At 39.3% G+C, this 18498-nt stretch overlaps 1 protein-coding gene across 7 annotated transcripts in view; it reads left to right on the forward strand.

Annotated features, from left to right (window-relative positions):
• Nucleotides 1-18498, forward strand: part of LOC111146952 (propionyl-CoA carboxylase alpha subunit) — a 397121-nt gene that overhangs the window by 92508 nt on the left and 286115 nt on the right. For all 7 annotated transcript variants that reach the window (XM_022502699.1, XM_022502702.1, XM_022502704.1 and 4 more), the window contains one exon: nucleotides 12570-12701. In XM_022502699.1, the coding sequence (XP_022358407.1) occupies nucleotides 12570-12701 (132 nt within the window). The remainder of the gene's footprint in view (nucleotides 1-12569; nucleotides 12702-18498) is intronic.

Below are 18498 nucleotides of genomic sequence, written 5' to 3' on the forward strand. Positions count from 1 at the left end.
TTTCCTCCTCGGGGCGGCTCCGCGCTGCCGCCACGCTCGGTCCTGAAGCGCTTCGGCGCTCGCCAGGGGCTCCCCGTGGGCTGGACGGAGCCGCCTTGTCCCTCTAGTGGGCCGTTCGCCACACTTCGGTGTCTGTCCGCTTCCAGGACCGCTTGTGCCTCCCTTCTCGGAGTCGCCCTTACCGGAGGGAGTCTGGCTGCTGGAGCGTGACGTGGTTTCGGAGAAACCGGGTGACATCTTTTCCTCCCGGAAGACCGTGTCTCGCTCTTCGCTTGGAAGAGGGCGCGCCTGGTCTTGAGTCGCGTGTCGGAAGGGCAAGCACGGTTTCCGGCTGAGGGACAGGAGCCAGTTGAAAGGACGAGATGCAGGGTGTGGGGGGAGGTAGGTCTAGCCTCTCGGGAAAGGGCCCGAGTTCGCTGGGGCTTCGGGGCTGACAACAGTGGGACTGGCCTCCGAGCGCGGCTCCCGGGACGTGTGAAGTCTACGCAGCTGGGAAGGCCTGCTGGGAGTCCTCACCAGCCGGCAGCTCTGTGACGGACTTCCAGAGTCGTTCACACTTGTTTGGCAGCTTCCTGTGGGTCCCCTCTGTCCTGTGTGCTTTACATCTGTCACTTCATTGAATCCTCATGGGTTCAGAAACAGGCACAGAGTGGTTAAGTCACCTGTCAGAGGCCGACCAGGGAGTTCGCGGTGGAATTGCAGTTTCAGGCAGACTCCACGGTCCCTGCACTTAATTCTTACTCTGTTGCTTCTGATTCCTGCCTTTCTTTCAAGAAAATAATGAAAAACCCTGCGTGACAGCTGTTTCACGTGATTCAAGGGCCGTGGGAGGTGAGAGGTGTATAGGTGGCGTCCACTGTGACTTCAGAACTTCCAACGGCTGCATCAGGGTGGTGGTCACGTACGTTTGAAGGGAGTCACACTGCTGGTTAAGAAGATCCTTTTGCTAGGATTTGTGCTTATGCCGACTGGATGTTGACGTAAAGCTTAGCCGTTCGGATATGATGCCCCTTTCCTTCCTCATCAGTCACTGGCTGGACTTCGGTGACGGGAGAAGATTGCAGGCTCAAATCTTATTTATCAGAAGTTAGGAAGGCTCTGCGTGCACTTTCTGAGAAAGACAAATATTAGGTGATCAGAGGATGTTAAAAAAATAGCGTATCTAATATAACAGAAGGGAGAAATTTTCTGACGCAAAGGGCAGGGAATCTCTGAAATCTGGTACTCCACGTCTGATAAACTTACATTAAGTTGGCTCACAAATTTCCACCCATTTTTGCTTTATTGCAGTTGCCATGATTAGTTTCCCAGCATATTCTAGACTCAGTCGGAGTACTCATGCTGGGTTGTGATTTTAATTGCTTGTTATATCCCATCTTCTGAGTTGGTGTGTCAACTAAGAGGACAGTGATACATCTCTGTCTTGTCTGTCCTCTTATCCCGACATTTAGCACAGTGCCTGCTGCACACTGGGTATTTGGCAAGTGTTTGTAGAATGAATGCATGACTGGCTGTTGAGTTGATAGCAGGAAAGTCTGTAATTGAGATCTGGTTGTTGTTGGACTTGAGGGAAAGAGGAGGCCCTTCTGAATGCACACTGGTTGTGTGTAACCTCCTCCTCATTCTCTGATGACCATAGAACCCTTTACAGACCAGTGAGAGCGGTTTTCCTGTGTACTTAAATGTTTGCTTTCCCATGCTACTTTTCCAAATCCTAGTTGCCTTTTTCCCTCAAATGCTTCCCTTTCTGTGAAGCCTTCCCTGATTCCCACATTGGACTCTATTCACAGTAGTGCCTTATTTATTTATTTTTTGGGTGCTTTTATTACCCTCTACCATGTATTGTTTCTGTTGTTTGGAATGTGTTGTTCTACCAGACTATAAACTCCTTGTGGGCAAAACCCAGGTCTTGTCCAAACCAGCATGCTTCTGAGAGTAGAAAGGAGCGCTAACCAGGTGGTTACTGGGGTAATAGTCACGTCCGAGAACTGTGCCGGGCACACCTGATGTATGAGCGGTGTTCGGTAGTCCGCTCACGGTCGGACTTACTGCAGAAACACTCGCCCCCTGGACCTGTTCGCAAGCATGAGAAGGTAGCAAGATCTTAGTCTTGTCTCTGTCACTTTACCTGTTTATTAGTGACGGTGGGCAATTCATTTCATCCTTTGGATTCCAATTTTACTGACATGTTCAGTGGAGAGGATTATCTGTATCCTGCTGGTTTCTTGAGGAAAAGATATTAAAAAACCTTTAAAACTGTGAGATGAGGAAAAGATATTAAAAAACCTTTAAAACTGTGAGATGTCCTACAACATAAGATACTACTGTAGAATTTAGAATAAAATGAAGATTTTCTGACTTTGTAAACAAACTAGAAGCTGAAGACTGAAGTGTTTATAAAGTGGTTTTTAGCAAAAGCACAATACAATGCCCTATAGACAGTGTTAAATAAGTAAATTAAAAAAAATATTAGTGCTTGCTTCGGGAACACATATAGTTAAAAAAAACCAACAAACCCCACATTATTGGTGTTATTGAATTCCTTTTTCTTTTACTTTTTTTTTTTTTTTTTTTAAAGATTTTATTTATTTGACAGAGAGAGAGATCACAAGTAGATGGAGAGGCAGGCAGAGAGAGAGAGAGAGGGAAGCAGGCTCCCTGCTGAGCAGAGAGCCCGATGCGGGACTCGATCCCAGGACCCTGAGATCATGACCTGAGCCGAAGGCAGCGGCTTAACCCACTGAGCCACCCAGGTGCCCCTTTCTTTTACTTTTTTTAAACTTAAGAAAGTTTCCCACCTAGAGATAACCTCTATTTGGGTCATTCCTCTACATCTTATTGTCATTTTCACTTCATTGCGTCCTTGTTAATGACCAAACTGAAGGGTGAAAGTAGCAGGTTGGTGGGTTAGACTGTGCTGAGGAGTGTGAGGAATTACTCAGTTGTTCCTGGGAATTAATTGGAAATCATGATCTCTGCTTTTTTAACATTCCATTCAGTATTTGAAATAAGCTTTATACTGTCAGCTGTCCTAGAGCGTGGCAATTAAAAATGTGCCGACAAAAAAGAATATCCCAACTGTAGGTAGAACATGCTTTATTCAAAACATATGACTCTTATTTCCATCCAGTGGTGGTATCGAAAACTTGATGTGTTCCAGAAAGCAGTAAATTAAGCAAGCAGTACGGGAGGACTTGTACTTATAGTACATTTAAAAAAGAAATACATAAATATTTTCAAAGGAAATAGAAAAAGTACATAATTCAGATCATATCCCAGACCAATTAAAAAAAAAATTTAAGTGAAATTTAGTATCTAATACTTGGACCAAACAAAAGCTCTCTAGCCTATCACCGGCTTACCAAGTGACTATTCGTACTCATTGCTGGCAGTAAATATTAACGCACTGTGAGGCATGAACAGGAAGCCGAGTCATGAGGCATCTGCATTAACATCCCCTCATGCTAATTGAAGTATTATTAAATCTTAACTTTTTTTTTTACTTAACACTGTAAAATTACTCATCTAATTTCATAGTCATTATATGGTATATTCCAAAATTGAACTGGGAAAGTATTTGTTTTCAATCCAAAAGTACCAATTAATTTTAGTATTCATGAAACATTAAAAATAATTGGATCAGGGAGAAATGAAAGCAACTCATTTTTAATATCCAGACTGTAGGGACATAAAATATTTTATGTGAAGTGCAAAAGAAGGAAATTACAGCTTCATAACTAGTTTCTGTGGCCAGTTTACACAAGGAGAACCTTAGCAACACATACAAATTTAAATGTGAAGTTTCTTACTTTGTTCTTGAAGGTACGCATTCTAAAAGGAAAACTTTAAAATTTGTTCCTGCATTTTAAATGAAAGCTTTATTACTGTTATAACGTAAATTCTTGAAAATGCAGGTAGCTCAGTGATAAATTTGACAGTTTCATCTGAGAAAATTTAGTGTCATTGATGATCAGTATTTTGCCAGTGTGTTTTGTTTTAGATGTTCTAAATATTAAACTAGAATTTCTTTAAAAGAGGGAGGCTAAGATTCATCCCAACGTCTGACTTTTTTAGTTAACTTTGATTTTCTCAATGTGATTGCCAAGGAAATTACTGAATTCATTTTCTCTGGGTATCTTCTCTATTGCTTTTCTTTGATTCTTGCCATTGCAACCAGCCTGAGATTTTACATGATAAAGGAAATCTGTGGAACTAATCCTAGAAACCTCTTTCTGTTTTCTCACATAACACCTCCAGGCACAGAAAAGACAGAATACTTCATTTGCATTCTTAAACATTAGGATCTTAGAATGAGTCTTTCAGCTGGAAATGTTATAGCATCTACATTTCCCCTGAAGAAAAAAAAAAAAAAAAGGTTAACAGCCCACTCAGGTTTATGTGAACTCATCTCTTTTTAGTCTCTTGGTCTGCACTAAGAGTGTGATCAATGAAGCTTAAGTGCCCAGCATCTTTCTTCTTTACAATCAGTGAGACTCTGGAAATAGCTATCCGTGCTGATTACAAGGAACCGAAAAGAAGAAATCAGATATGCACAAAAGAGATGGCAAACACTGACAAACTTTAATCTTAATCTTCTGAAGTGGAAGGAACATTCCCAAAGGTGATATAGAATATAGTAACGAGAATTAAAAAAAAAAAAAAAAAATAGAATATCTTCCCTATGAGCTTAAAAAGTTTATTTACCCCAAAGGTACAAAGATATTCAGAGATTTATAGTTGATTTCAGTGGCTTTTATTAAATTAAGAAGTACCCCAAACCTTTTGTTTGCTCCAGGTACTTTTGTCAGAAACCCAAAACATTTAATAAAAGAAATGTAACCGTTCTCAGACTTAGTAATAGCTGAAAAGTAGACATGGACATCATTCTACTGTCTAATATTAGAAGTAGAAAGTGTTCAGTTGCTATAATGCTCACTTCCTGTGAATGAAAAAGAGGGTTTTATATGTAACTATATTCCGCAACTAGAAAACCTGACTTCTGCCAATTGTTACAGTGGGGGCAGTTACTGCCCCTCCATTTCCCTGACTAAATATTGTACATGGCTATCATCTGGAAGTAATAATATTGCTTGAGTGCATTGTGCCAAGTAGACACTTAATACAAAATATACACTAGCCCGAATGAAATCCAGATACTGGTGATATTGAAAGAGAAAGACACAGATTTCTTTGGCAAAATTAAGTCACAGCATACACGGTGCTCTGTACAGTAAATACAGGTTATAAGTATGTCATTAGATTTCATTTGATCTTGCAATTAGCATCGCAAACAAATTAGCAAACTGTGTTGGTTTATAAGTTTATACTTAGAATTTTATTTTATTTTTATTTTTTTTAAAGATTTTATTTATTTATTTGACAGAGAGATCACAAGCAGGCAGAGAGGCAGGCAGAGAGAGAGGAGGAAGCAGGCTCCCCTAGAGAGCAGAGAGCCCGATGCGGGGCTCGATCCCAGGACTCTGAGATCATGACCTGAGCCGAAGGCAGCGGCTTAACCCACTGAGCCACCCAGGTGCCCCTCATGTGATATTTTCAATTAAAATTCAGGATAACCTCCTCTTTGTTACCCCTGCGTTTTTGTTTTCATATTTAGAGTTCTGACTGTCTGGGACAGGGGAGATGATAAAATTAGAATACTTCATAATTCTTTGTCTAGTCAGTAGTACACACACACACACACACACACACACACACACAGAGAGAACAATCTGAGGATGACAGTGTGAGTATACACATGTACTCTGAAAACTCTAAAGAAAAGTTTTTTTTTTTTTTTTTTTAAAGATTTTGTTTATTTATTTGTCAGAGAGAGAGAGCAAGCACAGGCAGACAGAGTGGCAGGCAGAGGCAGAGGGAGAAGCAGGCTCCCTGCCGAGCAAGGAGCCCGATGCGGGACTCGATCCCAGGACGCTGGGATCATGACCTGAGCCGAAGGCAGCTGCTTAACCAACTGAGCCACCCAGGCATCCCTAAAGAAGTTTTATACATCATCTTGCTGTTCTTCCCTTACTTTAAAAATAGTTGTACTGTATCTGTTGTCAGGAAATACAGCTAATATGGGGCGCCTGGGTGGCTCAGTCGGTTAAGCATAGGACTCTTTGATTTTTGGCTCTGGTCATTATCTTGGGGTTGTGCGATCAAGCCCTGTGTTGCGCTCTGTGCTAGGCACGGAGCCTGCTTAAGATTCTCTGTCTCGCTTCTTTTGCCTGTCTCCTCTCTCTAAAAAAAAAAAAAAAGAATTAAGGCAAAAAAAAAAGAAAATATAGCTGTGGTATAAAGCATACTCTCTCCTTAGCCTTCATTTGGTTTTAGTCCTACAGGTGACCACAGGCCCTTTACTTGACCTCTTTAGTCATTTTGTTTTTCTGAAGCTTATTCTGTAGAAGGGAGTGGACAAACCTTTTTGTAACGGGCCAGATTATTAAATATTTTTGGCTTCACAAAACTGTTAAAATTACTCAGTCTTGACCGTGGTAGCAAGAAAGCAGCCGTACAATGTGTAAACTAAAGGGCATGGTTGCTTTCCAGTAAAACTCCTTCAGTTTCATGTGATTTTTCACATGTCCGGATACAGTATTTTTTTTAATGCATTTTTAGATTTTATTTATTTATTTTTAGATTTTATTTATTTATTTTTGAGAGAAAGAAAGAGCACGGGTAGTTTCATGTGATCCTTCAGTTTCATGTGATTTTTCACACGTCCGGATACAGTATTTTTTTTTTTAAATGCATTTTTAGATTTTATTATATTTTTGAGAGAAAGGAAGAGTGAGCACTTGCAGGGGCAGACGGAGAGGAGAGAGAATCCCAAGCAGATTCTGTGCGGGGTGCTGAGCCTGATGCTTAGTCTCATGACCCTGAGATCATGAACTGAGCCAGAATCAAGAGTTGGATGCTTAACCAACTGAGCCACCCAGGTCCTCTAGGATGCAGTGTTCTTAAATTTTTTTCTCAAAAATGTTGTTTCCCCTCTACAATCCATATATATTTACATAAATATATTATTTTTAAGCAGTCTGCACCCAACGTGGGGCTCAAACTCCCAAACCTTTGATCAAGAGTTGCGTGCTCCACTGACTAAGCCAGCCAGGCGCTGCGGCCACCATCCACTTAGGTTGGCGGACTGTGTGCAGACAGGGAGCTCGCCAGCTGAGGCTGACAGTCTGGAGTTTGTGAGCTACAGGTTTGTTCAGTTCCTCAGAAAGAGGCCCTGAGTTCTTGTTTGTTGTTACATTTTCTCTGCACTTTTTTCTTGGATGTCAGTTTTGTTGGATTTAAAAATCCTGGGCTCATACTTTTTCTTGACTATGTTACTCTGTTTTCTTTCGGCTTGGACGACCATTGTCCGAGTCTGGTGATAATTTAAGCTTTTCTTTTGTAGAAATCACATATTCTTTATTTTTTTTTCCTTGTATTTTTTTCTTTTTCTTGTAAGCAGTATTGTTGGAATAAATCGTGGTCATTCTGGACTGGAATTTCTCAGTTTTGCTGTAGTATGTCTTTTTGCTATTTCCAATTTTAAAAGTATTTCCTTGAAGTACAGTTTTTGGTATTTTTTTCCTTTGCTTTAGTTTTCTTGAAAGACTCCTCTTAGCCATATGTTGGATGCTCTTTCTCTTCAATTTTGTCATTTTTCTCTTGTATCTTTTAAAAATAATTTCATTGTTTTGGTATCTGATTTCAGAAAAGTTTTTCTTTCAGTTTCTCTCTATTTCCTGTAAGGTTTTATCTATTTCCTTTATTCACTCTTGAGTTTCCTCTTGGTTAGTCTTCATTTCTAGAATGATATTGTTTCTTAATTTCTGATTTTATTTTGAGGTCTGTCACCTCATTTCTGAACTTTTTTTTTTTTTTTTAAAGATTTTATTTATTTATTTGATAGAGAGACAGCAAGAGCGGGGATATAAGCAGGGAGTTGCCAGAGGGAGAAGCAGGTTCCCACTGAGCAGGGAGCCCGATGTGGGGCTCTATCCCAGGACCCTGGGATCATGACCTGGGCCGAAGGCAGACACTTAATGACTAAGCCATCCAGGCGCCCATTTCTGAACATTTCTAAATCTGATTTATGTTATTTCATGTTTTCTGTAACTTTAGAAAATGTTTTTTAACAGTTTTGGCCTGTTACATGTTGTTACATTTTTCTCCTATGGGTTTTTTTTCCCCCCCTTCATGGATGTTATTCTAGTTTTTTTTTTTTTTTTTCTTATAAAAACATTGTATGGGATTTTATCTTGATCCTTTTATTTTGCATAGTTTTATCTGTAAAGTTTTCCTCTATATTGCTTTTTAGAGAACTGTATAGATTTTTGAAATGAGTGATACATGTCTAAGAAGTTTAAGTACTTGAATAGAGAGAGCAGGAAAAGTTTTGCTAAAGTCTTAAAAAGATGAATTAACCTTGTAATCTCCCTGTCCTTCTTTTTGGTGTTCATACTGTTAACACCGTATTTGGGGGTAGCCTTTCTGTCTGCTACTGTGTGCTTTTGGCATAATCATATTAATTTTTGTAAGTTTTCTCTCACTGGCTTACTTTTTTAACTCATGTGTTAAGTTCCCCATACCAATCTTGAACTGACCTTTTCTACCAGAAACTCTTTTTCCTTTTAGCAAGGAATACTTTAAAATCTAGAATCTGAGTCCTTTGTGCAATTCAGCAATTTTTTCATGGCTCTGTCTCTTGTCTGACCCTAGTTTTAAAGTTATCCAAATAGTATCGTGGTGAGCCTAAAATATATGCATTTAAAAGAAATCTGAATTCATAGTGTAGCGGTTTACTTAAATATTTCTGAGAACAAATTACGTATCATGCATTTTTTATAAATGATTATTTCTGTCCTTCATTCACAACATAAAGCCTGTTTTAAGTTAAATCTCATTATTCCCTAGCGTGTTAGGGAAAACCCTTTTTTTCATTCTCTCAAAATTTAACCAGAATCATAAAATCACAGAATTTAGAAAATGAATCTTAGAGCAGTGATTTTGGGTTTTTGTAATTCTTTCCTATGTAGTGCTATTAAAGTGTTTTCCAATGCTATTTTTTAAAAAAGGCCACTTTAGGGGGGTGCCTGGGTGGTTCAGTGGGTTAAACCTCTGCCTTCAGCTCAGGTCATGATCTCAGGGTCCTGGGATCGATGCGGGCTCTCTGCTCAGCAGGGAGCCTGCTTCCTCCTCTCTCTCTCTGCCTGCCTCTCTGCATACTTGTGATCTCTGTCGGTCAAATACATAAATAAAATTAAAAAAAAAAAGGGCCACTTTAAAAAGAAAAGATTATTTAAAGATTTATTTATTTATTTTGGAGAGAGAGTACGCAGGAGCGGGGCGGGGGGGTGTGGGGGAAGGACAGAGGGAGAGAATCTCAAGCAGACTCCCTGCTGAGCATAGAGCCTTATGGGGGACAAGACCTCATGACCCTGAGGTCACCACTGGAACTAAAGTCAAGGGTCGGATGCTCAACGCTCTGAGCTGCCCAGGCCCCCGAAACGCCCGTGACTGTAATAATACATTCAGGTATTACATTCGTCATTCAGTATAAATTTACAAGGACCTTATAAAGCATATATTTGGAAGTGTATGTTATTGCTATAGAATGTCAAAAAGACTTGTGATAAAGGGAGACAGAGAATTGGATCGATGACAAAAGATCCAGGGTGAACAAAAATTATCAGAAGGGTTGTCATGATAAATTCTGGCCTTAACTTTATAATCGCACAGATGACTCTGGTCAAAATCTCAGAACTTTTAAAACATGGTCCATCAGGGGCACCTGGGTAGCTCAGTGGGTTAAGCCTCTGCCTTTGGCTTGGGTCATGGTCTCAGGGTCCTGGGATTGAGCCCCACATCAGGCTCTCTGCTCAGCGGGGAGCCTGCTTTCCCCTCTCTCTCTCTGCCTGCCTCTCTGCCTACTTGTGATCTCTCTTTCTGTCAAATACATAAACAAACAACCAACAAAAAAACATGGTCCATCATTTTGCAGTTGACACACTTTCTTACCCTGACCTCATCCTTGCTCTTGTGGTCAAAGAATTAAGGAAGTTAAGAACTAGGACACTGCCTTCTCATTTTGCCTTAATGACATTTAAGGGCTAACCCAGGGAATACTACCAAAACATCTAAAAGTAAGAGAAAATTAGTTCATTGAAACATCTGTCTGAGTAGTTACCCAGCTTACTAATACTGGCTATTTTTCTTTTCTGTTGGATGGCACAAAAGAATAAGTCACCAAATCCTTGATGTGAGCTTTTTTCTTGGTAATTTTACATTTTGGGGTAAGTAATTTGTCTCAAATTGGAATGTGTGAGAAAAATCTAGTCAACTAATCAGAGGTTCCTAGTTGTTGGGCTCCTGTTTATCAGAATTTTTACTGTATAAGCATAATGTATTTTGGATGTTCTCATTTATGTTATTTTTTCAACTCTTTGTGTAGGTATTCTGATTACTTGATTACATCTATCTACCATAGTGGTATTTAAAACTGCATTCATAACAAAAATTCCTCCATCTTAGCAAATAAAATGAGAATATGGAAAGACAACCGAAGTTGAAACATTATTGTTTCCTCTTGGCTTGGCATTTAGCAGGTTGCAGGTTTGGGATGAAGAGACGTGATATGATATGATAATTGCTGTGGTCCAAAATGACTAGTTTATCCAGCTGGAGACATGTGGAGTATGTGGAGTGTGCGGAGATGGAAGCCTACGACCATTTTGCTCTCTTGCAGAGAGCACTTTTAATGTGTTTACATTTTGAGGGTCTCACAAAAGATTCTTTTTTTTTTTATTAAGAAAATAAGGTTCTATTAGTAAAACTAAATACGAACATTTGATGGGGAGGTACTTTATGGGCCTCTGTCTTGGCTGAAGAGGTTTCTCATCTCACATTCTTCCATTTATAACTGGTAATTGTAGGTATTTGGGTTCCTATAATGTATTTTGAGGTCCTGTGGACCTAACTGCCTTACTTTTCTAGTGTTCTCTTTTTATCAGGACTTCTGCTTGAGAGATAAGAACTAACAGTTTTAGCATTTAGCCTGGTTTTTTAGATTATTATTTTATTTAATCCTTCAATCAAACTTGCAAGGTGGTTATTATTCCCATTGTCACACAAAGAAAAGGAGACTTTATTTGTTCAGAATCTAAAAATTCCCTTTTCTTCTCTGTTGGTTTTAGACACAAGGGAAATTATACATCCTGAGTTTAAAGGCTTTGGTTTTTCTGTATATTTTATCTGAGTGATTTCATATATAACTTTTAATTTTCTCCTGTATTTAATGCCTTTGAAAATCCATATCTCAGCTTGGACTCATCTTAGAACCTCTAGACCTCTCTGTCAGCTTCCTGTACACTATCATAGACATCTCACCCCCCCAATTCTTTATCTTCCGTACATTGCTTCTGTTGATTCCCTGCTCTCCTTCCATCTTCTGCTCTGGGTGTGTTTAATCCTCTTGGTTCCTAATGGCGGAGAGTCTGGTCCAAGCAACATGCTGCAGTAGCTACTCTGGACAATACAAGGAGAATGAAGCTCCTTCCCCCAACCATGAGTCCTTTCAGGCACCAGTGCTAATAGATCGAATGCTAGGCATAAAATACACGATTTATTCTTTATGCCGATCTGACCAGAGGTCATGGGAGAAGCAACAGGTTCAGGGCCTGGCTCTAATGGTGCCAGGGATACATTCTGGTTTTCCATTTTTCGTATTTAATCTCCATTCTTCACCCAGTAACCTTATCCTTTACTTCAGCAGCGTTCACCTTTACTTCTCTAGACGGTGCCCTGTGGTGGCGCTCTCTACATCATGTTTTGTTCTCTCCCTGATTAGTTTGTTGGCAGAATTCATTAGCATCTTGTTCATTATAATACTTCAAACACAGGGGTGGATCCATGGCTTGGGAACTAAATGTGATTTATACAGAAGAGTTTTTGTTGAAACTATAACTCTACCTGGTAAATTCCCACTGTATTCTTGACTCATTTCTTGTAGTCACAAAGGATGTAAACATTCTGTACTTTCTTTTGTCTATTTCCCTGAGGTAGTAGTGACCACGTTCCCCTGAATTAGTGGATATCCTGTGGTTTTCATCCATGTCCCCTACATTTAACTCGAAGCCTGACACAGAGTTGGTATTTAATAAAAAAGGACATTTGTGTTGAACTAGGCAGTGTGCTGTAGGGGAGGGAGAAGGCAAAGATTTATGAGGTGTTTTAAAGGTGAACCTACTGTTTAGGTTAGGTGGCAGGATACTGTATATAAATATACTACAGAAGTGGCTTTCCCAAAGAATACTGTTAATATCACACATTTTGTTACTTTGTTATCATTCATTTGTTACTTTTCTTTGGCTCAACTCTGTTTCCTAGATCTTTGTGCACTTGTACTGTATACAACACTGTATATTTTAATGTATTGGCTCAAATGCTTTGCTTTTAAGTTGCTTTTGGTATGTAAATAATTAGTAAATATACATATGGGTTTTTCTTTTTATAAAGTTGTGACTGTATCAAGTGCTGTATTGTTTTTGTTACACATTTCTACTTGTGTTTCTCCACAGGCAGCAGCAGAAGTCGTTTTCATTGGACCTGACACACATGCTATTCAAGCCATGGGTGACAAGATTGAAAGCAAATTATTAGCTAAGAAAGCAAAGGTTAACACAATCCCTGGCTTTGATGGAGTAATCAAGGTGAGAAACTATGTTATTGTAATATACATGTCCTTAAGGCAAACATTTTGTGAAAAGCATAAGATAAAATGCGGTTATTATTAAATGTAATAATATAAATGCAAGACGAAATGCAAAAATATGCATGTGTAGGTTACAATAAATCAGTGTTGTTTACACTGGATTAGTCTATTTTTTTTTTTTTAAAGATTTTATTTTTAAGTAATCTCTGTGCCCAACATGGGGCTCGAACTTACAACCCCAAGATCAAGAGTCGCCTGCTACACAGACTGAGCCAGCCAGGAGCCCCTGGATTATTTTAAATGGTATAAATTAAAAGGATTTTTACTTAAAAATTAAAAGGATTGTGTGGTGCAAAAAACAATGAATACTGTTATGCTGAAAATAAATAAAAAATAATTAAAAAAATTAAAAGGATTTTCTGGGGCACCTGGGTGGCTCAGTGGGTTAAACCACTGCCTTTGGCTCAGGTCATGATCTCAGGGTCCTGGGATCAAGCCCCGCATAGGACTCTCTGCTCAGCGGGTAGCCTGCTTCCCCCCCGCCCCGCCTGCCTCTCTGCCTATGATCTCTGTCTGTCAAATAATTAATAAAATATTTTAAAAAAATTAAAAGGATTTTACTTAAGCATTGTATTTCATGATCAAGAATTTTTTTTTTAAATTGAAGTCTCATTGACACATAAAGTCACGTTAATTTCAGGTGTACGATATAGTGATTTCACAACTCTATACATTATGCTATGCTTACCACAAGTGTAGCTACCATCTGTCACCAGACAACCCTACTATAGTCCCATTGACTGTAGTCCCTGTGCTGTAGCTTTTATCCCTATGACTAATTCGGTAAGTGGAAACCTGTACTTCCCAGTCCCCTTCACCCACTTACCCATCCCGCCACACCCTTCCCTTTTGGACACTTACCAGTTTGTTCTTCGTGTTTATGGATATGAGATTCTACCTTTTTAAAAAAAAGTATTTTATTTATTTATTTATTTAGAGAGAGAATGGGCACACAAGTGCAGAGGTGAGGGAGGCAGAGGGAGGGGGAGAAGCAGGCTCCTGGTTGAGCAGGGAGTCAGATGTGGGGCTGGATTCTAGCACCAGGATCACAACCGGAACGGAAGGCAGCCATTTAACCAACTGAAGTCCCCCAGGTGCTGGGAGATTCTGCTTTTTATTTGTTTTTTCGGATTCCGCATATAAATGACGTCATATGGTATTTGTATTTCTCTGACTTATTTCACCTAGTATAATACCCTCTGGATCTATCCATGTTGTTGAAAATGGCAAATTCTCAGTCTTTGTTAAGGCTGAGTTATAATCCGTGTGTGTGTGTGTGTGTGTGTGTGTGTGTGTGTTCTTTATCCATTCATCTATCGGTGAACACTTGGGCTTCTTCCATGTCTCCGCTGTTGCAAAGAATGCTGCAGTAAACATAGGGGTACATATATTTGAATTCATGTATTTGTTTTCTTTGGGTAAATACCCCAAAATAGAATCACTCACCATATAATATTTCTATTTTTAATATTTAAAGGAACTTGCGGGGCATCTGGGTGGCTCAGTCGGTTAAGCCTCTGCCTTCGGCTCCGGTCATGATCCCAGGGTCCTGGGATTGAGCCCCACATGAGGTTTCCTGCTCAGCAAGGAGTCTGCTTCTCTCTCTCCCTCTGCCCCTTCCCCAGCTCATGCTCTCTCTCTCGTTCTCACTCTCTCTCAAATAAATAAATCTTTTTTTACCCTTTTTTTTTTTTTTAAAGGTACTTCCATACTGTTTTCCTCAGTGGCTGCTCTAGTTTGCGTTCCCACTGACAGTGCAGGAGGGTTCTTTTCCTCCACATCCTCACCAACCCTTGTTGTTTCTGATCTTTTTGATTCTAGCCATTCTGACGGGTGTAAGATGATGATCTCATTGTGGTTTTGATCTGTGTGTCCCTGATAGTTAGCGATGTTGAGCATCTTTTCATGTGTCTGTTGGCCGTCTGAATTGTCTTTTTTGGACAAGTGTCTATTCAGGTCTTCTGTCCACTTTTAATGAGATTATTTGTATTTTGGTATTGAGTTATATAGATTCTTTCTATATTTATTGGATATGTCATTTCAAATATCTTCTGTTCGGTCATGATTAATATTGACTCATACTTTCATAGGAAAAAACTTGATGATTTAAAAGATGTTCTCTTAGCTTCTGTCCATATGCATAAAACATCAATTATAAATGTGTTTCTGATAGAAAGTGGAATAGCTGTAGATGATTCTAGATCCCAAACATAACTCCTCATTAAGTAAGCAGCTTTCGCAGCTGATGCCCAGGATCCCTCACCACATGGTGCTTCCAGTTTAGGGGAAAGAAATGTGGTTGTTTTCTTCCTAGGGCACTGTAACTCCTTGTCACTTCATAGCTGTCACCTTAGTCTCTCTTCCCTTTCACAGCCACAGGTCTTAGAAGAATTGCCCCTACTTGTTTTCATGTCTGCGCTGTTCACTTAATCATTAATCTACCACAGTCAGGCTTCTTTCCTCATTCTTATGGAAATTTCTCTTGCAATGGTTACCAGCAACCTTTCCTACTCAGTAAATTCAGTATATAATTTGTAATCCTGGTCTTTAGCTCTTCAAAGCATTTGAGCTTTTGGTCACTTTTTCCTTTTTGAAATATCTGTTTTTGGCACATGACTCAGTTCTAGTTATGTTTTTGTATTTTTTGGCTTGTTTTGAATGCTTGTTCTTAGTCTTCATGCTGATTGTTCTTCCTATCTTTGTTCTGTAAATGTGGTTTTGTTTTGGATTCTGAGTAGTAAATATTTTCTTATTGTACACTCTCACTCTGGGGCAGCCTCACTTATTCTTACGGCTCACATGTCAATTCTCTATGTATTTATCTGGGCTAGATCTCTCCTGAATTTCAAAACTGCATGTGTGGTTGCTTCTTAAATAGTTTTGCTTGATGCCCCTGAGGCATCTTGAAAGTAATAAATTAAAAGCTAAGTTCATAATTTTCTCTTTGATTAGCAATTGGCAAACTGTGTCTCCATGCACGTCTGATTAATAAATAAAGTATTGCTGGAACACAGCCATGCTCTCTCCTTTACGGATTGCCAATGGCTGTGTTTTTCCACTAGTGACTGAGTTGAGAAATTGTGACAGACCGCGTCACCCAGCAAGCCTGAAATATTTATTACCTGGCCCACTCAGAAGGTGTTTGCTGATGCCTGCTGTAAGCAACCTGTTTCTGTCCTGCCTCGGAAAGGGGGTGCTATTTTCCACATTGTTTCTCAAACTAGTAGAACCTTAGAGGCTTCACCAGCTGACTCACTCAGGCACCCCACCCAGTTAGCTTTCAACACCATTGCTTAAGTGACCTTTCAGAAATCCAGATTCAATCTGATGCCTGTGTTGAAAAACTCTTGAATGGCTACTAATTCAAATCCTTTAAATAGCTGGGCTTTGTTTTTTCTCTTCAAACTGATAGTGTGCCGGTGTACCCTTTACATTGCGTATGCCAACCATATATGACGTCTTTCAGGTTCTTGAAACTTCTGTACTAGATTCTGTCATGCATGTTAATTCTGCTTCTCTCTTCATTCCTTATTGTATCCTCATTGTTTGGCTGTTGGCTTAAACATACATTCCTCACACAGGCATTCCTCAACTGCCTAGATTAGATTAGGCCTTCTGCTGTATTTTCTCTTAGTACCCTATACTTCGCCCATCACATTTTAAATCATTCATACATTCATCTGCTAAGTAAATATTTAAGTGCATACTATTTGTCCAATGTTGTTTGAAGTGCAATGTGTATAGTAATGAACAACAATAATAAAAATATTCCTGCCCTCATGGAGCTTATACTATAGAAGAAGGAGACAGACAGTAGACAAATAATGAAATACATAGTACATGCTGTGGTGAAACATGAGACAGGGAATGGGGGAAGGGGATGCTAGGAGGGTGGTGACAGGGCAAGTCATGCAGATATCAGGAGGAAGAGCAAAGCATATTAGGCAGAAAGAGTAACAAGTGTAAAGTTGTTGAGATTGAAATGTACTTGATGTTCAACAACCAGCCAGGAATCTTGTGGCTTCTGTGATCAAGGGAGAGAAGAATCAGAGATGAGGTGATTGAAGTAGGATGTAGTAGGGAGCTCAGATTTTATAGGCCTTTCTGCCCATTTTAGTGATGGGTTCAGTGTATACTTCCCGCATGCAATTATAAACTCCTTGCTGGAAGGGATTGCATTCTTTTTGTTACTGCATCACTTACACATGTGCTTGGAACAGAGTCAGTGCTCATGAAATACTTGTTGGATGAATAATCTCCTAGGAAATGAATTTTTACACATATAACCGTCGTATACACATTATCTGTCGTGTAGTACATATTTACTAGACACACCAAAGAAAGGAAAGCATAATGAAAAACCAAGAGAAAACATAAAATAGACGATAGAAATAGATTCACATATGCTGTAGATCCTGGAGTTGATGATAACTGTGAAATAAGTATGATTGATCTGTTAAAAGGTTTTTTTGAAGAAAATGTGGAAAAAATAAACGTATAAAGAATTTCACCAGGGGTTCCTGGGTGGCTCAGTGGGTTAAGTTGCCAATTCTGGCTTTTGGCTCAGGTCCTGATCTGATCTCTGAAGTCATGGGATTGAGTCACATATTGGTCTCTGTGCTCTGTGTGGAATCTGCTTGACCCTCTCTCTCTGCTTCTTCCCCTGTTTGCTCCCTCTCTCTCTAAAAAAAATAAATTTAAAAAATATTTTTAAAGAATTTAGCCAGGGAATTTGAGTCTCTAGGTAAAATTAAATGGAAAGTATGTAATGGCAAATATATGGAAGTAAGGACTTTAGATAGGTTTAATAATAAACTAAGTAGAATATAGGATCCATGTGTAGTGTATATCAGTATTTCATCGCTTTTTACGGCTGAATAATGTTACATAATAGGTCTAAACCACTTTTTTTTTTTAGAGAAGCTAATCATTAGTTGATGGACATTTGAGTTATTTCCATCTTTTGGTGATTATAAATAATGCTTCTACAAACATTTGTGTGCAATTTTTTGAGTATCTGTCTTGAGTTCTTTGGGGGTATTTACCCAGGAATGGAATTGCAAGGTCATATGGTAATTCCATGTTTAACTTTTTGAGGAACTGTCAGGCATCCAGACCTTTGTATAATCCTCTCTTCAGTTTGGGTAAAACCTGTGACTTGCTTCTCTATTAGGATATGGCAAAGGGTGATGGACTGTCACTACCTGAACTAGGTTATATTATAGAGCAAAGGTGATTTGCTATCACTGCATTAACTTTGCGTTGTAGGGCAGAGTAATTGAGTGTTACTGCTGTGAGTATGTTTCATTATATAAGACTCCATTTTAGGAGACTAGAGAACAAATTCTAGTTTTTGACTTGACATAAGCAGCCATGTTGAGGAAGTCCACATGACAATAAACTTCAGGTAGCTTCTAAGGATCTGAGTTAGGGCAGTCTGTGTCTGAGAGTTAGCAGAAAGGAGGGTGCTTAGTCATGCAGCAACAAAGAAATGAACTCTGCCAACCATCTGAATGAGCCTGGATTTGTCCCCAGTTGAGCCTCCAAATTAAAAGGCAGTATAGCCCACACCGTGACTGCAGACTTGAAAGACTGAGCCGAGTGTGATGAGTGTGACAAGTCTTTTCTTTAGTAGGATGTCAACTGTTGGTTTTTTCCTTTTTTTTTTTTTTTTATTCTTGTTTTAGAGAGCTGTATAAATTCAGGTGGTGGTTTGGATGGGTTATTATGAACTG

Source organism: Enhydra lutris, unplaced genomic scaffold (genome assembly GCF_002288905.1).
Source record: "Enhydra lutris kenyoni isolate GAN:26980312 unplaced genomic scaffold, ASM228890v2 scaffoldscaffold15, whole genome shotgun sequence".
In the NCBI taxonomy this organism is placed as follows: domain Eukaryota; kingdom Metazoa; phylum Chordata; class Mammalia; order Carnivora; family Mustelidae; genus Enhydra; species Enhydra lutris.